Source organism: Argopecten irradians, chromosome 1 (assembly GCF_041381155.1).
Source record: "Argopecten irradians isolate NY chromosome 1, Ai_NY, whole genome shotgun sequence".
NCBI lineage: Eukaryota > Metazoa > Mollusca > Bivalvia > Pectinida > Pectinidae > Argopecten > Argopecten irradians.
In genome coordinates this window covers 54,442,455-54,463,449 of record NC_091134.1, presented here as the reverse complement: position 1 = coordinate 54,463,449, position 20,995 = coordinate 54,442,455, and the positions used below count along the sequence as shown (strand labels likewise).

The window sequence follows — 20,995 nt, the reverse complement described above, 5'->3', positions numbered from 1 at the left end:
GTGTATATTTTCTAATGGTATCACAAATGGAATATTCTGATATATACCAGAAATTAGAAACAAAATGAAAAGCAAATAAAAGCAAATATTGAGTGTGACTTGTACACTTTTGTTTTCTTCTGATAGTCATGAATGAATCTTCCAAACATAATCCTCCTTTTCAGTCTTTAAATTTACCAAACAGTTTTGCAGAATTACTTGATTAAACATTAGTGAATCATGATTGGTCATGAAATATATAACATACAGGTTTGGGGAGCTCCCACTCGAGGCGGATAGGATTGGGTGGTGGCATCTCAGGTTCTCCCTTCGTGTGGCCATCTTCTGTGTATCTGTTAAACAAAAACATTGTATTTCAACTAACAGTTAGGAATGTCATCAGTAACATTACATATAATAACACTTTCTTTTATCTTCTTCAAGCATTGGATAATTATAAAAGTCCACACATTTTTATCAATTTGAAGTTCGAACTTGCTCATATAGGAAACAATGAAAATAAAGACATTCCAAAACAAAATTGGAACCTTTTAAACTAATAGCAAAGGATAAAAGGGTTTATTTCATTTCAAATATTTTGAGTTAATTTCAGAAATTAGTATGTAACTGTACAATCTTAACAGTATTTTTGAAGTCTGTTTAATTTTAATACACTATATAGCTTCTGGTTACAAATATGAAAGATATTAAGTAATGTCATTAATTAATAGTGGAATATAAGAGATGGTACACTATGATAATGAATATGAAATACATGTTAATATGGTTTTCCTGCCATTTGCTTTTGTACCTTGTAAACATAATTTAGGTACTTGGTACTTGCCTCTATTGTACAAGACCCCAGCACAAAACAGGGTATATCAAACATACAGTACAGCCTATAGGTCTAGAATCTACTTATTCAACAACTGTAACAAACTAAGCTAGCTTGTTCTTCATCCAACAGTTAAAATAATGACTAAGTCCTGAACAAAATAGTAACGATCCATTCTGTGTAAGTTTTCTCAGGAAGCTAGCTATTTTTTAGTTTACCGTGCAATATTGAAAATCACCTTTGGAATCTTCTTAAACAAAAAGAGCGGGAACAATGTGCACTGTGAGGACCACATCACACAACAGACGACATTAAAACTAATGACCAAGGTACAATGATTGAAGGCTTGCAAATTTATAGCTCTTTAAAACAGTATATTTACTCATGAAAGTGAGTTCAACATATTAAGGAGCAACTACATATAGCTAAATATAAATTGTCTTTTCTCAAAGTCTGCCCTAATCACATCTCTACGGTCAGTATGTTGATAGTAGACACTAAATGTAAGATGACCAGCTGCTTCTGCATGGTTTGCTTGTTCATTTACCTTGTAATCAATTAATATGGAAAGTAAAACCAATGTCTGATCACTTTAAGAATAATTTTCAACAACCAAACGTATGAAAAGTAAAACATGCATTTACCATTTAACTTAAATTGTCAAATATTCAAAACGAAAACAAATACTTGTTAATCTTTTTGATTCAACTCTTATTAATACATATTTTACCTTATCATCTTTATTTGATGAATCAGCATGAAATTGAAGAAAAGATTTGAAACTACAATTCCTTATCTATATACATGTATCTTATTTACAAATCATTTAAAAAAAAAATGCTGTCATCTCAAGGTTTTAGTTTGTACACAAATCAAAGTATTAATTAAATGTGAAACTCGTTAACCAGAAAATTAGGTGAATTTTTTATGATAAATTCATTAGTGCAAGTTTTTAGTAGGAATTTTTCCAAGAATACACTTTTTCAAACTTGAGTTTTTTAAAGTCTTAAATACTTCCGGTTGGAAACGAAAACTATTATATGCAGTGAAAACTTCATATCAGGTAAGCAAAATTAGAGCTCATGTTTTTAGTTTTGAAAGTAAAAACGTTGCATATATGGAATCATAATCCAGACCTGAACTACATTTCTATCTTGATTGACATTCAAATTGACAAATTCATTATCCATTATCTAATATATAAATCAACATTAATAGTATCTATTAAGAACCATATACCTAAATAAACCAGATACCAGATCTAGAAGCCTGCTACATTGAGTAATAGTAACCTTCACATTAGTATCTGACTTAACAGGTGGCTCACGTCGGCCATCACTGTGAAGCTCTCCACTGTTCTATAATCAAGTCTCTATCCGTATAAATATTACCCCTCCAATATTGGAGTCTGACATCCCCATCATATTACCCATACTTTTGTGTTAGCGGGATCAATATAGATGAGGTTATGTGTATTACCCAAGACTGCGATCATCTGCCGTCGATACCTCCCAGAGATGGCCCATGACAGGTGCGTCGGCCCTGTTGTGTATATACAGTTTACATACAGATAGAACATGATACTGTAAAGTAAGGTTAGCAGTAACTATATCAATACAAACGGCCATAAGTTTGCCAAGCTACAATAAAATGGATTGTTTAATGTATTAGTTCATGCAGTGATAATAACAAAATTGGGAGGCTGAAACAAATGCCTGATGAAGGAAAAAAGCAAACAGCTGTTCCAATGACAACAAGAGGTGTAAATCATACTAAAAGTAAAATTATTAATTCGCAGCTTATACTCCGGAAAATACGGTAGACATCATGTCACAATGTCCTTACACATGTTGTAATATTGCATTGTAAGTATACATGTACTTTGTATCAGAGAAAGTTGACAAAAGTTTTGGTGCATCATGACAAAATCATTTGACAGACAATGCTTGGCCTGGACACGTGCTTAAATGATCAACATGAATTTTTAATGCTTTCAATATGATTAAACATCAAAGATGTATTGTACAGGCTGTAAGCTAAAAATGTTTAATCACCCTAACACAAATGGATGCTACACGATTCCATTCTGTGTTACCCACACAACTACCCAAATGGGGTTAGTATATAGCAAGCAGGTGATCTAGCATACAGTCATCCCCAACATCTCTCCTTAAGATACTGATCTCAAATTATTTCCAAAAGGAATACGCTGAATAATTCAGTTTTTTTTTTTGGTTTTTTTTTAAGCAAGTAAAATTGATTTGATATTATGTTATAAGAAAATAGCGAACTCTTCCAAAAGAGTTTTCAACATGTACCGTTACAGTATGACTAGTGAATCAATAAAAGTATTCGAGATTTAAAACTGATATGTTTTGATTGTCAGGACCTGTCATTGAATTTTCTAGGCAAATATTGAGGATGCTGCATAGAACAAGAAAAATGTAGACAGTAGCAAAATAGTTACTGCAGGAACAAATGTGGCAGTGTGATACATGGCATACCCAAACTTGAACTTGTCGTCAATAGTGGCATACTCCCATAGATGGGCCATGATGGGTGCATCAGCCCTGTGGTAATTAAGATCTACACATCAGTATGGCAACACCATACCTTAATCAACACTGCTTATACACTCATATCTACATACATATCACGCTTGTACTGAACTTGTGTAAATTTATGATGTGGTTGGGCATGATATTAATCCAAATATAGATATTATAATAACTTTGAGCTTGAATGTTCAATCACTTTTATATACAACTTTCGCTTATGCATACTATACAGTATAATAGTTACACACAAAGGCTATTGTGAAAGGATAAAATCTGCAAACTCATGATACGTCATAAGCTTGAACTTTGTTGCCTAAGTTTATATCTACCCGTACTTATAACATCCCCAACCCTTTACAACATATCAAACCCCTGACATTTCATTCTCATCTTCAACTTTCATCAAATTCTTTTGCACTGATATTATCATTGTATACAATAATCATGTAATATGCTTACATATGTTATCAAAATTTTTGTCATGCATTTTATTTCAAATCTTGGCCTTCCTTTCAAATTTGACCTAACACACTTCAACTTTAAGTAAAAATATTTAAGTCTCACAAAATTCAATTACTCTTACCGATATAATCAAAATAATTTTTTGATAACTAATTTTGACCAGTTTTGATGTCTATATAAATATTATCAGCAATGTGTATATATGATATGATAAGCTTTCAGGGAAAGGATACAATCAACAATAATCAGAACAAAATTCAAGCCATGCAGAGGTACAACATTGAGAAAAAACTATCAGCACAATATAGGTATACAAAATGAAGAAACACACAGAGTAATTAGATGGTAGTGTATGACAATAGAACATAGAGCAGGAACATCATGAAATAAGTATTCATCCCTCATATGAAATCAGAGATTGAAAATGATCAGGAAAAGAACATAACATTGAACTCATGATTGAATAGTGATAGAAAAGGATTTGACATGATAGGGTGGATGGGGATACTGGTAAAAAAGAAGAGATGTCAATTCCAGACTGAAGATAAATGATTGCTATTACCTTTTGACTGCCACAGACAAAAATAATCAGATGCACCAAGTTTCATTTTTATCAGCTGGTACGGCCAAAATATCTCAGTCACAAACTCAGCTTCGTCTGACTATAGTGACAGGTACAGGTATGCAATATAATAGCTTTGAAATCGGATGAAGTTTGAATAAGTGTGACATAATGTGAAGACAAGAAGAAAATAAGGACACAATCAATCACATAGGGGAATCAGGATGCTCCAACAAACAGACAGTAGATAGATGTCAGTATTGGTAAGAAATACAGGGTAAATAGTAAAACTAAGTACAAGAGATTTACACACATTCACTTCATAGATATATTAATATATACAACATAAAGTCTGTAAGTACATCAAAGACAACCCATTTACCTAATACATATATATCTTCAATGTAGTTCACATTAAAGCACACCCCCCCCCCCCCAACTTACTTTACATTGATTTTGACTTTATTCCAAATTATATATATATACACCAAATTTTCCTAATGAGGGCACCAGGTGCGGGTAAATGGATGAGGGGGGCGCCATTATTTGAGACCATTTTTAGTTGTTTTATTCTGAAACAGACTAAAGTCATCTTGCTTTTAGTTTCTTATTTTTCTAAAACTTACTATAACCAACTTACATTTTGAAGTTAAGTAAGTATTGAAATTACATAATAATGAAGAAATGTAGCCTGTTTCTTTACCATGCGTACACAAAATGGCGGAGGGTGCTTTCGATCGCTACTCTTGTTTTGTGGCAGATGGGAATTACCGACAAGAGCACACAATAAAAGGCTTAGAAATGATAATATTCCTGTTATTTAAGAACCTTTATCATAGATATACAGTAAGTATTGTTAAAACCTGTATAGACATCGCTAAAATGTTGTTGCCAGTTAGTCATCATCCTTACACGTGTGTGGGAAATTCAAGTGACACGCTTTGTTTTGAACATGGCGTTCTCGCTGTTTCTATGGGTAAATACTTGGCAAAGATGTCCTAAGTTGTCCAATGCAATAAATTTAGTGTTTATACCAGCTGATTGGATATCTGTTAAGCATCAGATTGATGTGAAATTGTATTTCATTAGTGTCTGCAAAGACAAATCGTCACAATTTCGCACAAAAATTGTATGAAATTAGTTGATTTTTTTCAGCAAGAAACCTGGGTGCGCCCTTATTAGAGGAGACGCTCTTAATAGGGAAAATACGGTATTACTGTTTTTCATCTTGTTTTTGTTTCCTTTTTTATCTACCACATTTAACAATGACTTTGAATTGTTCATTGATGACACACATAAAGAAATATGAAAACAGTCAGTGAAGATTGTATGTTTTCTGCTAATGAAATGGGTTCTCACACCAAGATTTGAATCCTGTCAAACTTAACTATGATGAAAAAGAAATGTGATAAAGATATTAAGAAATTGAACACTTCAAAGACCTCTTTTGATCTGTCTGTTAAAGAAAGACAAATAAACTTGTACATTTCTTGAAATATATGGAATTTGTTTATAATTGAAAACTAATGTCAGGCAATCATTAATTCCCAATTGCAACCTGATGGACCAATGAAACCATCTTGAAGTTTTGAAATTTGATATATCAATAGTCAAGACAAAGATGACCTAAACATAATACACTGCGTATCAGTTTTTTCTTCTCCCATTTTTGTTGTTACTTATGAAGGTATACTGAATTTGATAGTAAACAAAACTTGGTGAGACACAAAACTACAGACAATACTTAAATCTTCCACAATTACTTGAGTTACCATGTAAATAATGATATTAATATAATTATGACATCGTAAAAAAATAATAAAATATTACTAATATTATAATTAGACACTATACCATGCATAGTACATTTTAATAATTAGTAAGAAATACATTTAAAAGCAATGAACAAATGAATATCTATAGATTTATAAACTGTTTTACAAGTAAAACTTGAAATTTCACAATTGGAAAATCCGAATTGGACACGAATTTCTATGAAATAAGACAAAAACAATGAGTCGTTTTAATCTTATTGTTATAATAAGTTAACTTTTTCATAAGAATTATTCATCACAATTCATATGACATACTTTGAAGTTAAAATATTTTTGATATTAGTTACCATCATTAAAGGTAGGTTTCGCCCAACCAAATAAATATTTTTTTGTGAAATTCGATAAGCGGAAGAAAAGATGAAAAAACATATTAAAATATCTCAATTTAATTTCTTTTTGTTTTTGAGATTGAACAAATGTGTCTTGAATACAAAATTGAAGGAAATCCTTGATCTATTACGGTGTCCGTCAGACAAAATAATATGCAAATGAAGCTGCGATGGATTGTGTTGTCGGAGTTTGGCGCATGCGCTTTGTCACGCACTAAAAGTAAACAAAATGGCTTAACGAAAGTGTGTGAGATGAAAAAATATATCTGAATCGGCAACAAAGTGGAGGAAATTATAATGGATTCGATAGCACCCTAGGATATCTATAGGGAATTAAATTCAGAGATGGCATGTAGCAATAGAAGAAACAGAAGCCACATCTCAAGCGGAACTTGCCGGGATCTGTTGGGACTCGTGTAACGGCATTGCACGTGGTGAGTTAAATTTCAACACATATGCCAGCGCATAAACAGCCGCAGACTAACTACATGTATATTTGGTGTACAAAGTTAGCGAGCGTATGTTAGTAACATGAAGTGTTTTAGATTATATGATATGTATAAACAGTCCCTCGCACTTCGATTTGTTGTTGTCGTTTTTTAACTAAACATGCCGTGGCAAGACTGTCACTTCTATCTGACATTTTGTTGCACGCTTCCATTTGTTGCTGCGGCCTCGTTTTGGAAAAAACACGTCATGTTCTATGTAAAGCTTGACTTCACTCTATTTTTAGAGGAGTATTTTCCTGGTCAAGCTAGGCAACTGACCACCCATATTGTTCGCTGTATGCATTGAAAATGATCTGAAGATTATATCTATGTATAGGATAAATTTCAATTTCGTAGTCTTTATATTTCATTGGGCGAAACCTACCTTTAATAACACAGTGTCAAATATAAAATTTTCCAGCGTTACATAAGCTAGCTTATATCTTCTTTTAAACACTGTAACAGTCTAGTTAAGCATTATCTCACTGTCAGCACATATATATAAGAGCAGTTAAATGATGATTTTAAAACAAAATTGATACATTTCAAAACATAAGGCACTACTGCAGCCAAAATAACCCCAGAGTTTAATGAAATAATTATTAACCAACAATAATTAAATATTAACCACTGGCCATCTATTACAATTAAACCTTAATCTAAGAAACAAGTTTCCTTACAAAGATATAAGCTTTACAGAAACCTGACAATGACAGAGGAGACTAAAATGTTTTGAAGACAATAGGTGACAGTAGGTGCTGCTCTGACCGTACAGTATATGTTACATTTGACAGTATAGACTAATACTGGTTATACTTGTGGTACAGGTGGTAGCACTTACCAGGAATGCTCAGCGTTGAAACCAATCTGTAAAGAAAGATAAACATTAATTTTACAACAAGCATATTATGTATTACTAATTCTTTGCCTTTGGCTCAGACTTTATATATTCCATTCCTCGATAACTATGAGGCCACCAGTCCACTCTCACATTTGCATAATGTTGATTTCTTATTTCAGAATCAATATATGTAGAAACACAAAAGTATCTTCATTCAAAATTACAATTCCTATTATCCATGCAATAACAACATATATCATCAGGTGACCTTACCCTTCCATTTGACAGTACAACCAGTGTGAATGATTTGTCAAACCATCTGTCGTAACCTTTACCATGCAGCATGGAGCGTCCAAATTTGTCCATCTTGGTGGAGTCACACTAAAACAGAATATATGATTTAATAATAAAGAACTTGTTAAAGTCATACAATAGCTTTCTCTAATTTTCAATCACAATATTAACAAAAAAAACCACAGAAATATAATTTTCAGAATCTAACAGTTAATATCCGAAATCTTCCAACTGATCAGGGGAGAGGCAAACCCTGGAAGAGTGTGATTACTTATATGATATTATACAATTTAATTGATAGAATACATGAAATAAAGAATGATCACAGATTAATGTAAACCTTATGTGCCATGTACACATGTAGAAATGATAGTTTTAATAGAAAGAAATATGAAAATGGCAAACACAATCACGTTTCTTGTGGCATACTAGAATCAATGTATACTTGTAATGTAACCTGTAAATGTAGGTACATGTACAGGTCATAGGCTTTGACAATAATAGAACAACAGTAAATACTTCAGAGAAAAAGAAACAAATGAATCGACAGGAACATACTTGAATTATGAAAATTTGTAAAAAGAAATAAATAAATCTTTCTGATTTATCAGAGATTGTAGGTTTCGGAGACAAACAAAAATACTTAAAATTGTGTGCTACTCAGAGTTTAAGATGCAACACAGATTACAAAAAGCAGATTTTGGTGATGCCGGAATCATATAAAGATATGTGAAACTCTATTTAAATGAATAGTAAACCACTACCAAAGATTTGTATTGCAATATCTTCTTGTCATTGAATTCACAAAAAGAGAGTGGATACATTGAATTCAGATCAATATTTATCCAAAATATTTCAGCTTGCAAAGCAGATTATTTTGCAGTTTACACTAACAACATTCTATTCTTGGAAACAAACTAGAAACAATGTCTACTGCATTTCACATTACAAAATATTGAATACAATATTAAAATAAAACAAATGTTTGCTACCATTGAGATACCATCAAAGTGGTTGTCTGAGATACATGTAGCAACCATTGCTCTAAGCCCTAAGCACTTATGATGTTAGTAATTACCACTCTAATAAAGCCAGATTACCTAGTTTTTGCCCAGTGTGCAATGGATTAAGCTTGTCATGATATAACTAGGAGCATCCATAACCATTACTCAGTAACTAGTTCTACATAAATCGTGTTAAGTGATTCTAAAATATAAAGCAGTTTGCTCACATACCCTAAAATCAAACTTTGTGAGTTAAAAGAAGATTTTACTTTCTTGAGAATTGGTTGGTTGCAAAAATATCAACACACCTTTACATAATTTAGCCATTCCCCACTACTGTATTTATATTCTCTGTACTTTCTCCAACACCAATGGTACACATAAATATGCTTCTTCATTTAAAAAAGATCTTTAAGAGAAAATACCATACTATTTCATTTGTTTATTTGTAGAAGACATAAACAAAACAAAAATGAAGATATTCTGTTATTATTGATTAAAAAGTATTTCAATGTGCATAAAAGCAAATGTTTACAAATAATTTCAACAACCTTTCACAGCGATACTTTAGTCATGCAACTACACACCTTTACTATATACAGTATCTAAAGAACTTAAATGATAAAAGAGAGAGTGTGTCCATTTTGTCATGCATATACTACATGAGGTACAGTGTTTACCTGGGTATCTAGGGATCCATCCTACCAACAAATCCAGTTTTTTTATTAAAACTTCTGGTCATAGAATTTACCTACCAAAATATTCTTCAAACACATTATGCTGTTAGTGAATGATCATTTCACAAACCAAGTTATATGGAAATAAAATACTTTTCATTTCAGCCGCATGTCATATCAAATATCAAGTTATTAGGTATACTTTTGTAAATACCTTTCAAATTGACATATTAGGTAAGGCAGATATCAAGTTAGAATTAGATGTTTTGTTAAATTCTTTGATGCAAGGCTGGAAAGACATCAGAGAGGAATTATTTTGAAATGCATCAAAAGCTCAGTTGTGCTAGGGGTACTGTTTAATGTCAGAATTATTTTCTTCTCCTTTAAGAAAGCATACAGTTTACCTAGTAGCCTGTCTTTTAGTCTTACCCCGGATGACTTTCTGGTGAAAACGTATAATTAATGTTAGTGTCAGAAACTTCACATAGTAAGAGATAATCCCCCCCCCCCCAAATATCAAAATAGTTTGGTCCATGTAGCATGCATGTGTTACAGCCGATAAACTGAAAACCTATAGCAACTTAACTTTCATGATGTATATATATGATGTTAGATAAAGTATTAAAACAACAGAGATAAAAATATTTCAGCATAGGTCTTATATTAATTACTGTACACCAACTTCCATTCATTAGCCATTCATTTTCATAAATTTTGCAAAATAAATTTGCCAGAACAATCTTCCTTAAGAAATGTCTTTCTCACTTATTTATTTATGGGAAAGTGAATCTCAGCAAAGGAGGTGTTGCATACAGGGTGAAAATCCGCCCACGATATTTTTTTGATTTTTGAATTTAAATTAGTTAATTGCATTAATACACATATGTCTATAATACTTAAAACCCGATTGGACCATTATTAGGACTACAGCGCCCCCTACAATAACACTGGTAAATTTAATGTCCATTGGGCCTTTTACCTAGCATAAGTCATAGTAAAAATACTTAAATCACGTTTTTCTTGTGATTTAAAATACCACATAAAATTGCCTTTTTAACTACATATCACACTTGGCTGTATCCGATATCATTCGATCACAAATCGAACGTAAATATCAAATTTGACAGAAAATACGACTTTTTGAAGTTTTCAATTTTTCGTTCGAGCACCAGAATAAGTAAGGCACTACTTGAGTACCCTAAAATTTTGATGTTTAAAATTATATTCAGGTTATCATCGATTTACCATAAACAGCTCAAGTTGATGAATCATTGGATATGCCACGTTTTTTTAGGTTAATTTCGTCTACCCCCTGTTTTTTTCATAATATCAAAGTACTGAGAGTACACTGTCTAATATTACCGACTTTACTGTTGGAGTAGACTGTGATGATGAGGTGCGTATTTCGACAAAACCTTGAAATTTTCATCATAAACTCATGTTTAAGTAATATTTTTCAGAAATTCTACTTATCCGTTTTGAAACAGTGGGACACATAAAACTGACAGTTATGATTTAACATATACACAATGCCATGTTGCATTCCAGAAACTGTATAAGCATTAAGGTAATAAATACGACAGTATGTGTCCTTTGCCCATTGTTATTTAAAGGGAACCATCAATGTTGCCATCGTCTCAGGTAGGGCGTTAGAATTGCACCTGCTATACCCATTGCATGATCGTAAAAGACGACTAAATTTGGTACCTATTTTGCTGGCGTCAATCAGACATCAGACGAGGCGCTATGTCTCATTTTACCTTTAGTAACCTATAGGTATTGCGAAATAATACCACTAAAATGTTTACCAGGTACTGATTACAAGTTATAAGTTTGTTTCTCATCCAACAACCTTCATGAAAGTGCATGATTTCTAGCAGCTTCATTTTGCTAGATATTTTCGTCTAACTTCTTAGAACAAAAGGAGACCGAAATACCTATATCAATGAGTTTATATTAGAATTGGTCGGTCAATGTTTATATCAGATCCATTATTTTCAACAACAAAAAATACTATTAATACTAAATTAATTATGCTGAAAAAACTTTGATGAATATCTTGGTTCTGTCCTTTGATGGGGCAACACCATAGAATATATGAAAGGACATACACGGGATGCCATCCTTAAATGACTATAGCTGTAGTAGTACGTCAATAAAAATCAGCGAATCAACCAGTTTACTTTTGCAGTAGACCAATTCCTGCATTCTTGACTCTATAAAATTGTTTTCATTGTTTGTTTGATTAAATCAAAGCCCTATTGATAGCCAGGATCATGTAAGGAAGGCATCTTATGTATGCAGTGTCCTGAGTGTATGAAGTGCGTAGTGTGCGATATGGGAGACTTCGGTATATTCATGTTGTGTCTTCTTCTATAGTGGAACTCTTGCCCTTTTCATAGTGCTGTATCACTGAAACATGCTGCTGAAGACAACAAGCAACACATCCCCCAGTCACATTATACTGACAACAGACGAACAAGTCGTCCTACTCCCTTAATGCTGAGCGCTAAGCAGGGTGTCTCCGCCAGGTGACAGAACCCAGAGCCTACCTCACAGGGGCAAGCTCTCAACTGAAGGCCAAATGTGACACAGTGTCAAGGAAGACGTTAAGAAGTATAAATTAAGTTAGGAAGAAGAGATGCTATGATACGATCCTAAATTTAGTCACCTTTTCTTATCATGGGATAAGGGCAGTAGGTACAATTCCAACGCCCTACCTGCAGGACCGCATTTTCATTGTTATTTCATTTTAATGTCATAAGGTCATCTAACCCGAAGGGTCAGGATGACCTACTGTCACCATGCTTTGTCCATGGTCGTGAGCTGTTCGCATTTCGTCGTTCGTATAAACTTTTCATTCAAATAACTTCTTCTCAATATCCGAAAGGCCCAAGAAACTGATATTAGGCATGTAGAATGCTGAAATGATGGACCACCAAGTTTGTGGAAATGAATTACCTTGACCTTCATTCAAGGTCAAAGAATTCAAAAAGGCTAAATCTTTTAACGATTTCTTTTGAATAACTAAGATGCCTAGATACCTGATATAAGGCATTAAGTATGCTGGCATGAAAGACTACCAAGTTCATTTAAGGTTACAAGGGTCAAATAGGCTAAAAACTTTAAACGACCTATTGTGAATAACTAAGAGGCATTGGAATCTGATATAGGGACTGTAGAATGATAGCTTAAACGACTACCAAGTTTGTTTAAATGAATGACCTTGACCTACCTTCATGGTCACATGAGTCAAATAGACTAAAATCTTTAAACGACTTCTTGTGGATAACTAAGAGGACTAGACACCTGGTATTGTACATGTAGCATGTTGTGATGAAGGGCAAATGTTCCTAAATCATCTTGCCTAATAGGTCAGGGTGACCTTTAGTGATCATACTTCGTGCGCCGTCGTTCATAAACTTTTCATTCAAACGACTTCTCAATAATTGGAAGGCATCAAAACATGATGTTAGACCTAACATATTCTTAAATAAAGGGCTACTAAGTTGTTTGTCAAATGAATGACATTGACGTTAATTGAAGGTCACAGGGTTCAAATTGGCAAACATAAACGACTTCTTGACAATAACTAAGACGCCTTGCAGTATGCTGGAATAAAGGGCTTCAGACAAGTCAAATATATGAAAATCTTCAAACAGCTTTTCAATATGTGAAAGGCCTAAAGAACTCAGATAGTGGGTCTGTAATATTCCGCATGATTTGTTTACTTTACCTACTTTCATAGTAACAGTTTTTAAATATATTGGACACCAAGAACGTCAATTGAAGAGTTCCTAGAGTGAAATATCTTATTTGGTGCCCCAAAAAGTTAAGCAATTTCAGTCCACTGTATTCTTTTTTCATTACTGTATAGTTTGACCATGTTTTATTGTGTGAATAATAGTCCGAGATGGGCTGTTTGGCTGAAGAATAAAATCCAAATTATCCATGACATGTTTATGACATCAAAACAACAGTATATTCTTTTGAGAAATATCTAAGGTTAACATATAAGTTACACCGATATACCATAATACGTTTCGCTTTATTAATAAGTAAATAAACCCATGAAGACAGAAATACTTCTGACGATTGGTGTAGGAAATATTATAGGACCCTATTTAACATATTGTCTAGTTCAATATATGACCCTAAAATTAACATTTTGTGATATAGGCAAAAGAAGTTTTTATTTAGATGTAGGTCAAATGTCAATATATAAGTCAGTTTGACCGAACTTTGGTTACCAACTTACATAGGATACGTTTTCCTCAAGTATGACGTCGCTAAAGCGGCTTTTGATACATGATAGAGCTGAGAGAAGGACAGATTTCGTTTAACATTTTTAACTCACAGTACTCTCAGTACTTTGATATTGGGTAAGAAATAAAGGGGGTAGCCGTACAAAAGTGCAAAAAAGTCGGCATACCCAGTGATTCATCGACACAATATTTTTTTGAGTCAATAAATGATATATGAGACTGGAAATTGCAAGAAAACCCCAACAGATCTAATGACGTATTGTATATCGTTAAAAAGATAATACGAAATACTATGTTATTACACCAAAATAATTTATCTCTTGGTTTTGTATGTCTTAATATGATGTATTAAAGGGGCACAAGTAGGAATCGGACGTAAAACTTACAAAAGGTGGCGCTGTAGTCGCATGATTAATCCATTCATGGAATAAGTACTGGTCCGATACGTATTTTGTGCCGATTGATGTATTTGCACCAAAAAATTAAAAATCGATCATGGGCGGCCATGCAACACCTCCTTTATTTTGGAAAAGATACTGCAAAGGGGAAATTGGTGTACATAATCCTACAGATTATATATTGTAAATACTATGTAACTATCACTTACAGCATCAAAATCCTGTGCCTCATCATCCAGGGATAGGAAGAAAGCAGCCTGAAAATCCAATGATAAAACAATCAGAATTTTTTTGCTTTTTAGAACAACTTAAAAAGACTTGATTGTTTAATTTAACACAAACACAAATTATTTCTAGAACTGACAACAAGTACAGTGGAACTTCCCTAAACCGATCATGGTCTGTGCATAGAATTTTGGCCGGTTTAGAGAGGGTTTGGTTGGAATGAGTGAACTGAATATCGATCATCAAAATCCTGATTTAATTGACCGGAACTCGTTTTCTACACTTGACTACACTTGACTATAACCATGTGTCTAGTGTTCGTAAAAACCTATCAATATTATCATCAATGTGAACGTTATCACAAAAGAGAGTATTTTATGTTTAAAATGTATAAAAAACAACAATCATGACTTTGTTACCTCTCATAAATGTTGATAATTGTGTTAATGTTTTTGGGAATGCTCGTCTAAACTGACCTACATACAGTAGGCTACCGAACTCTTCAACATTGTGGTTAACTCTACTGTACCTTATATGGGCCCATAAAGGGTGCACAGGATACAGTCGATACCGGTCTAATGTGACATAGTCATTTTCTAAAACAATATATGGCTTCAGCTTCTTCATACAGGGAATGTATGATTCAATTGACAACTGAAACGACCTATGTAAGGCCTCAAAATTGAATACAAAACTATATCTTTACTAGCTCTACTTGTTGTCAAACAGTACACAAACCACATGGTAGGCCTACAGTCCCATTCTTCAATTTGTTAAATATCTAAACAATAGACATGACTAATTAATTACATCACCTATAGCCATCACACCTGTGTCTATAGGGAAGGGTGTGTATACATATTTTACAGTCAATTGATTGGTTGATCGGACCTCATGCCATCGGTGTTGCACAGGTAAGGCCGGTTTTCAGAAGTGTTTTTTAGTTTAATTTGACTATTTCGATCTACAAATCGGTTCAGTATTCGTAATTGGGAGAGATCTGTTTTGGGAAGTTTTAATTTCTATAAATAAAGAGGAATTAATTCCGTACATCACATCCGTGGTGGGTTTTAAGAGGGGATTGGTTTTGAGAAGAATTGGTTTTGGGAAGGTACACTGTACCTATTATATAAAGTAATCACAATATTTTGGTCTTGGTACCTTTTCTATGGCATCCAGAGAAGCCTTGTTTTTGCCTTTAGAGAAGTATTCTGTGCGAGCTTTAGCCCATGGTACACGGTCACCAGCAGTCAGAGCAGCCAGATGTTCCTCTCCTGGGGCGGGCTCTGACTGGTCATCTAGGATCTTCTGGATGGAACTGAAAAACCAAAGATTGGATAGTCTGATATCTACTAATTCATACTCACTAAGGACATTAACAATAACACTATAATCTTACTTGTCCAGTTTCAGTATTTACATCTGGTTTTGTATTACTGTAATGTACAATATTTTCCATTTAAAATTTAAAATACAATTTACTAAATTTTAATATAAGACTTAAAAAAAAAAAAATTTACTAAATTTTAATATCAGACTTACTTCTAACAATTCTAAGAGTTTTACTGAACAAGTAATATTGAATGTATTGCCACTTACACCTCCAGCTCACAGGGTTTCAGCAGTCTTCCCTGCTTGTAGATGTACATCTTAAAGTATCGCCCTCTACAGTATACAGCAATGTGCTGGCTATCCTTCATGTACACAAGTTTGTCTATAACAAATACAAATTCTTTATCAAGATTTTTCAATATATATAACTGTATGTTGATTGCCTTGCGTGCACATGTTTTTCTGTTAAAAGGACTATTCATTATCAACATATCTCACAGATTCAAAAAGACAGTACAAATTCAAGGGAAGTGTCTACCTATATGACATTAAATTCCATCTCCATTTAAAATCTCGTCAGAACAGCCAGGAGATGGGCTGGGATGTGTATATATAGGTAACACTCCCTCGTTTTATGGCACTCTATGAATTCTGGCCATTTGATGATGACCCCTTACTTCTTTATTTTAATACCTATACCAAATCAAATACCTTTTTCAATGCCTGGTATCCTTGTTGTTTGAAACTGTCTCTCATACTGATTTGAGCACAAAGGAATAGTATTGCTCAGCAAAATCTGAAATTTAAGACAAGCATATAAGATAATCTCCACAATATATAGAAACCATAAAGCTAATCAGAAAAATTATGAAGATGTATGGCTATGGCTAAATGATTTGCTTTCAGATTACAAATGTTTAAAGTATTCTTTATAAGTTAAACATCATGAACCTGGAAGCCTTCGTCAAAGTGACGAACTTGAGAATGTAGATCAATTTTGAAGCATGATGCAGTCCCAAGTGATCAAAATCCCTAACCATAGTTGGTCAATACACAGCAGTGTTTTACGGGCAAGGTGAGACCTACAGGGTTTAGCTGTTCTGTGTCCAGTTCTCGTCTATATAACAACATGGCATGGATAATGTTAGCAGCTCTGGCTGCCTGGATATTGGTAGGGTGAACAAGGACGGCATCCTAAAATATCAAAAGATGACATTAAAGTTGGATGTGTTTATGACATTTACATGGAAAAGAGAAGTAAATTTTCTTAATTTTTTAATCACTGTTTATCTAGATAAAGTAGAAATGTATAGCAAAGACATGTTCTTAAATACTGAACTTAATTAATTCATCTCTTTCAATTGTTATTTTGAAGACTCCTGATACCAGGGTCAGACTAATTTTTATCCTCAACATTGAGTTCTACATAAAAACCAACTGGAAGCTTTACAATTGCCCTGTATTAAAAATATTTTGCAGTATTTTTGACTTTCAGTCTGTTGTTAGAAATCAGTTTTTTACAGATTCATTAGTAAGGTACAGGGTGAAATCTTTTAATGTAATAATGATACAGTATAATGTGGTGATCCTGTAGTACTGTACTTACAATGCCATAGAAGTTACTGTTAACCATGATAGGAGATCGTCCACTTAGGTATACATACTCTTCCCACCAATCCGAGATCTGTAAGGTGGACACAAAAATACAATTATAGCTAGGGAAGTTTGGGTACTACCAAAATACCCTGCTACATCTTCAGTAAGAATTTCAAATTCTATTACATGTAATTATAAAAGTTAGTATAATTTCATGATAATCAAAACAAAATCATTTCAAGCATTCTTGAAACATTCTAAATGAAGCAGATATGAAATACCGACAAATATTCAATAGATTCAAATTCTACATTCTTGACTTACTTTATAATAATAATATTGTTGGTTGACACTCAGGACTTGAAACAAAGATAGTACATGTAGTTGACTTACAATAGCTGGTTGACCACCATTATTTGAGATAAAAATATATTATAATAGTGGTTGACTTACATAATCGGATGACCACCAGAAAATGAGATAAAGATAGTGGTTGAGTTACAATAGTCAGCTGGTTGACCACCAGACTTGAGATGAAGATAGTGAATGACTTACATAGTTACTTGAGCACCAGGACTTAAGATAAAGATAGAGAATGACTCACACAGTTGGTTAACCACTAGGACTTGAGATGAAGATAGAGCATTACTTACATCGGTGGTTGACCACCAGGACTTGAGATGAAGATAGAGAATGACTTACATAGTTGGTTGACCACCAGGACTTGAGATGAAGATAGAGCATTACTTACATAGTTGGTTGACCACCAGGACTTGAGATGAAGATAGCGGTTGAGTTTGGGACCTAATGTTTTGAGGAAATCCTTGGCTAGTCCTTCCATCCTTTTGTATTTTTCATCATCCATCAGAGGACGGACCGACTTTAAATACTGGCAACAGAAAAATCATTATTTGAATATTTTCATTTTAATTTTCATAGCCATTCTCCAGCCAACCAAAGAAACAGCAAATTATTAGTTTTTTCTTTATCACTTGAAATTTTGATGCATTTCATAATATAATCATATTCAAGAATACAACTAAAATGAAAACTACACTTATAATTTTTGTTTTATTGTATTGACTTACCCTATCTATGGTGTCACTGACTCGTGGAACACTAATTTTGGGAAGAGCACTTTGATAACTCATTAACAGGGGTTTCCTGCCACCAAACAATTTAACTAATCCCTGAAATATAAAATGAACCACTATATATACATGCTTCAAATTTAAAGTCTTTAGAGTATTCAAATCCAATTTGAACTGAAATACAACTTAATACTTAATGCAAAGGATATAAATTATGTACATGACCTTTCATTTTATCAATATTATTGACACAATCAAATGGATCCTATAATCAGCTGAAACATGAGATAGTAGATGACGCTAAAGAAGCCATTGAAAAGTTATGATAATGTGTAAGCATATGAAGAAATAACCAAATCAAAAAGTATATGATAATACCATCCATATCTTGGTACGAGTTGTCATTGGTCCGCGGGGCTCGTACATCCAGCCGTGGTAGTGAAGAAGCATCTTTAGTGTGTATTTCATCAGATTGGCCTTGGCTACCCATAACAGTGTGGAGAATATGACACAGCTGGAGTACAGGCTCATTACAGCTGATCCATCGCGTATCCTAAAGGGGAGATAATCAGGTTATAGTAGGAAGTGATGGACATAACAAGGGAGACCACCAAAGGGAGAGGGTCAACACAAAAACAACAATTGCAGCTACACGATTAATAAATTTCAACATAAATGTGATGTACCATTACGGTAGCAATTTTAAGTACCTTCTAATCTCAAGGCTTTATTCCATTCAAATACCTGTGACACAAATAAAATAAATAGGACACATCATGATTTACTTACAACTTAATTAGGATATTTTTATCAATCAGGAATATATAACTGTCATACCTAAATTACACTCATGTGTCACTCAATAAAATATTCTGTTTAAATGTTAAAAGTAAAATCATATATATTTAGGCACTATGCTGCCATCAGCCTAAATATATCTATACATATTTATAAACAGCAAATCTATAACATTGGTGGTATTTTCATTAGACAAAAGGTACCTCGCACCATCATGAGGCTAGTATATCAATCAAATATTAAGTAATACAGATAATGAATATTCATAAGCAAATTCTGAGTCTTTAAGATGTAAATTGAACACACATTTCCTATATACCGTAAAAGTATAAGTCAAACATTATTTTCTTAGAGCAAAATATTTATATATGAAATACCTGTCAATTAATTTGATTGCAATGCAAATAGCAAATATATCCCGGATAACTTAAGTTGAAGACTTTCAAAAATGACCGGGCAGCTAGAACACTACTACACACATATATATATATAGTAATCATTTGCCCATACACTAACCAAGGTATGTGGGTCTGCATCCATCCTATCAGTCCAAATGAGATATCGTAACCAGCTAGCTGAGTTCCTAGTACTATTGTAGCAATGAACAGCCAACTCATAGGGGTGGCGGGGTACACTCCATTCTTAAACTGGTTCTGTAAACAAAGAAAATCTTAATTAGAACTGTTAAGTCAACGTCTAACAAAAAAGCCTACCCCTTATATAACATGGCAACCACATGCTTATCCATTACATATCCACGATAACTGTTATTGAAGCAAGTAATATTTGTCAAATTATAGATAATTAATAGACAAAGTTTCAACAAAATTTATCCAAAACCTAATGAGTTATGGCCATTTGTACATAGTGACTTGCAATTTACTATAATGGTTGACAAAATTTTGACAAAAGAAAACCTGCATGCAGAACAATGCTGCTAAGTTTCATTAAAAAAGTCATTTAGGATACAAAGACAGATGGACAAACTATTTAGGACAGATGAACAGACTATTTAGGATACTAATTACAATCCAACAGTACAGATATGTGATTAAGATTTATACATGTAGAGTATGATGATCAAGGTAAAATCTAAAACAAGTTGTAATAAAAGTGTTAAAAATTATCTCTTCATTTTCACTTTTTCTGTAAATCATGTTTGTAAATACATCTTGAAATATCTGTGTCTATCTTTGTATATCATTTTCATTTATGGTTTCTTTTTTATGAAATGCTAAAAAAAAAAAGACTTTTATTTCTTCATTATTATCAGTGCCATATTTTAGATTTTCCCAAAAAGACCCACCCCCACAAAATATTCACCTAGCCCAAGACATCTGAGCTAGGTCTATTGAGTATTCTGTAGCATAATTTACTAAAGCAATCTCAGTTTACCTGATATGACACAGGACAAAGTCCAAACAAC

The 20,995-nt window shown here is 33.2% G+C and overlaps 1 protein-coding gene across 4 annotated transcripts in view; it reads right to left on the bottom strand.

Annotated features, from left to right (window-relative positions):
• Positions 1 to 20,995, bottom strand: part of LOC138333660 (carnitine O-palmitoyltransferase 1, liver isoform-like) — a 37,268-nt gene that overhangs the window by 6,639 nt on the left and 9,634 nt on the right. For 2 of the 4 annotated variants that reach the window (XM_069282176.1, XM_069282187.1), the window contains exons 3-17: positions 20,086 to 20,222; positions 19,150 to 19,324; positions 18,769 to 18,870; positions 18,432 to 18,569; positions 17,691 to 17,768; positions 17,171 to 17,278; positions 16,796 to 16,880; positions 16,352 to 16,466; positions 15,914 to 16,070; positions 14,737 to 14,784; positions 9,868 to 9,888; positions 8,163 to 8,270; positions 7,890 to 7,915; positions 3,319 to 3,384; positions 248 to 332 (exon numbers count right to left, since the gene is read on the bottom strand). In XM_069282176.1, coding sequence (XP_069138277.1) covers positions 248 to 332; positions 3,319 to 3,384; positions 7,890 to 7,915; positions 8,163 to 8,270; positions 9,868 to 9,888; positions 14,737 to 14,784; positions 15,914 to 16,070; positions 16,352 to 16,466; positions 16,796 to 16,880; positions 17,171 to 17,278; positions 17,691 to 17,768; positions 18,432 to 18,569; positions 18,769 to 18,870; positions 19,150 to 19,324; positions 20,086 to 20,222 — 1,449 coding nt within the window. Of the gene's footprint in view, positions 1 to 247; positions 333 to 2,293; positions 2,357 to 3,318; positions 3,385 to 7,889; positions 7,916 to 8,162; positions 8,271 to 9,867; positions 9,889 to 14,736; positions 14,785 to 15,913; positions 16,071 to 16,351; positions 16,467 to 16,795; positions 16,881 to 17,170; positions 17,279 to 17,690; positions 17,769 to 18,431; positions 18,570 to 18,768; positions 18,871 to 19,149; positions 19,325 to 20,085; positions 20,223 to 20,995 lie in introns of all 4 variants that reach the window. The other 2 variants (XM_069282195.1, XM_069282200.1) reach the window with 2 other exon arrangements.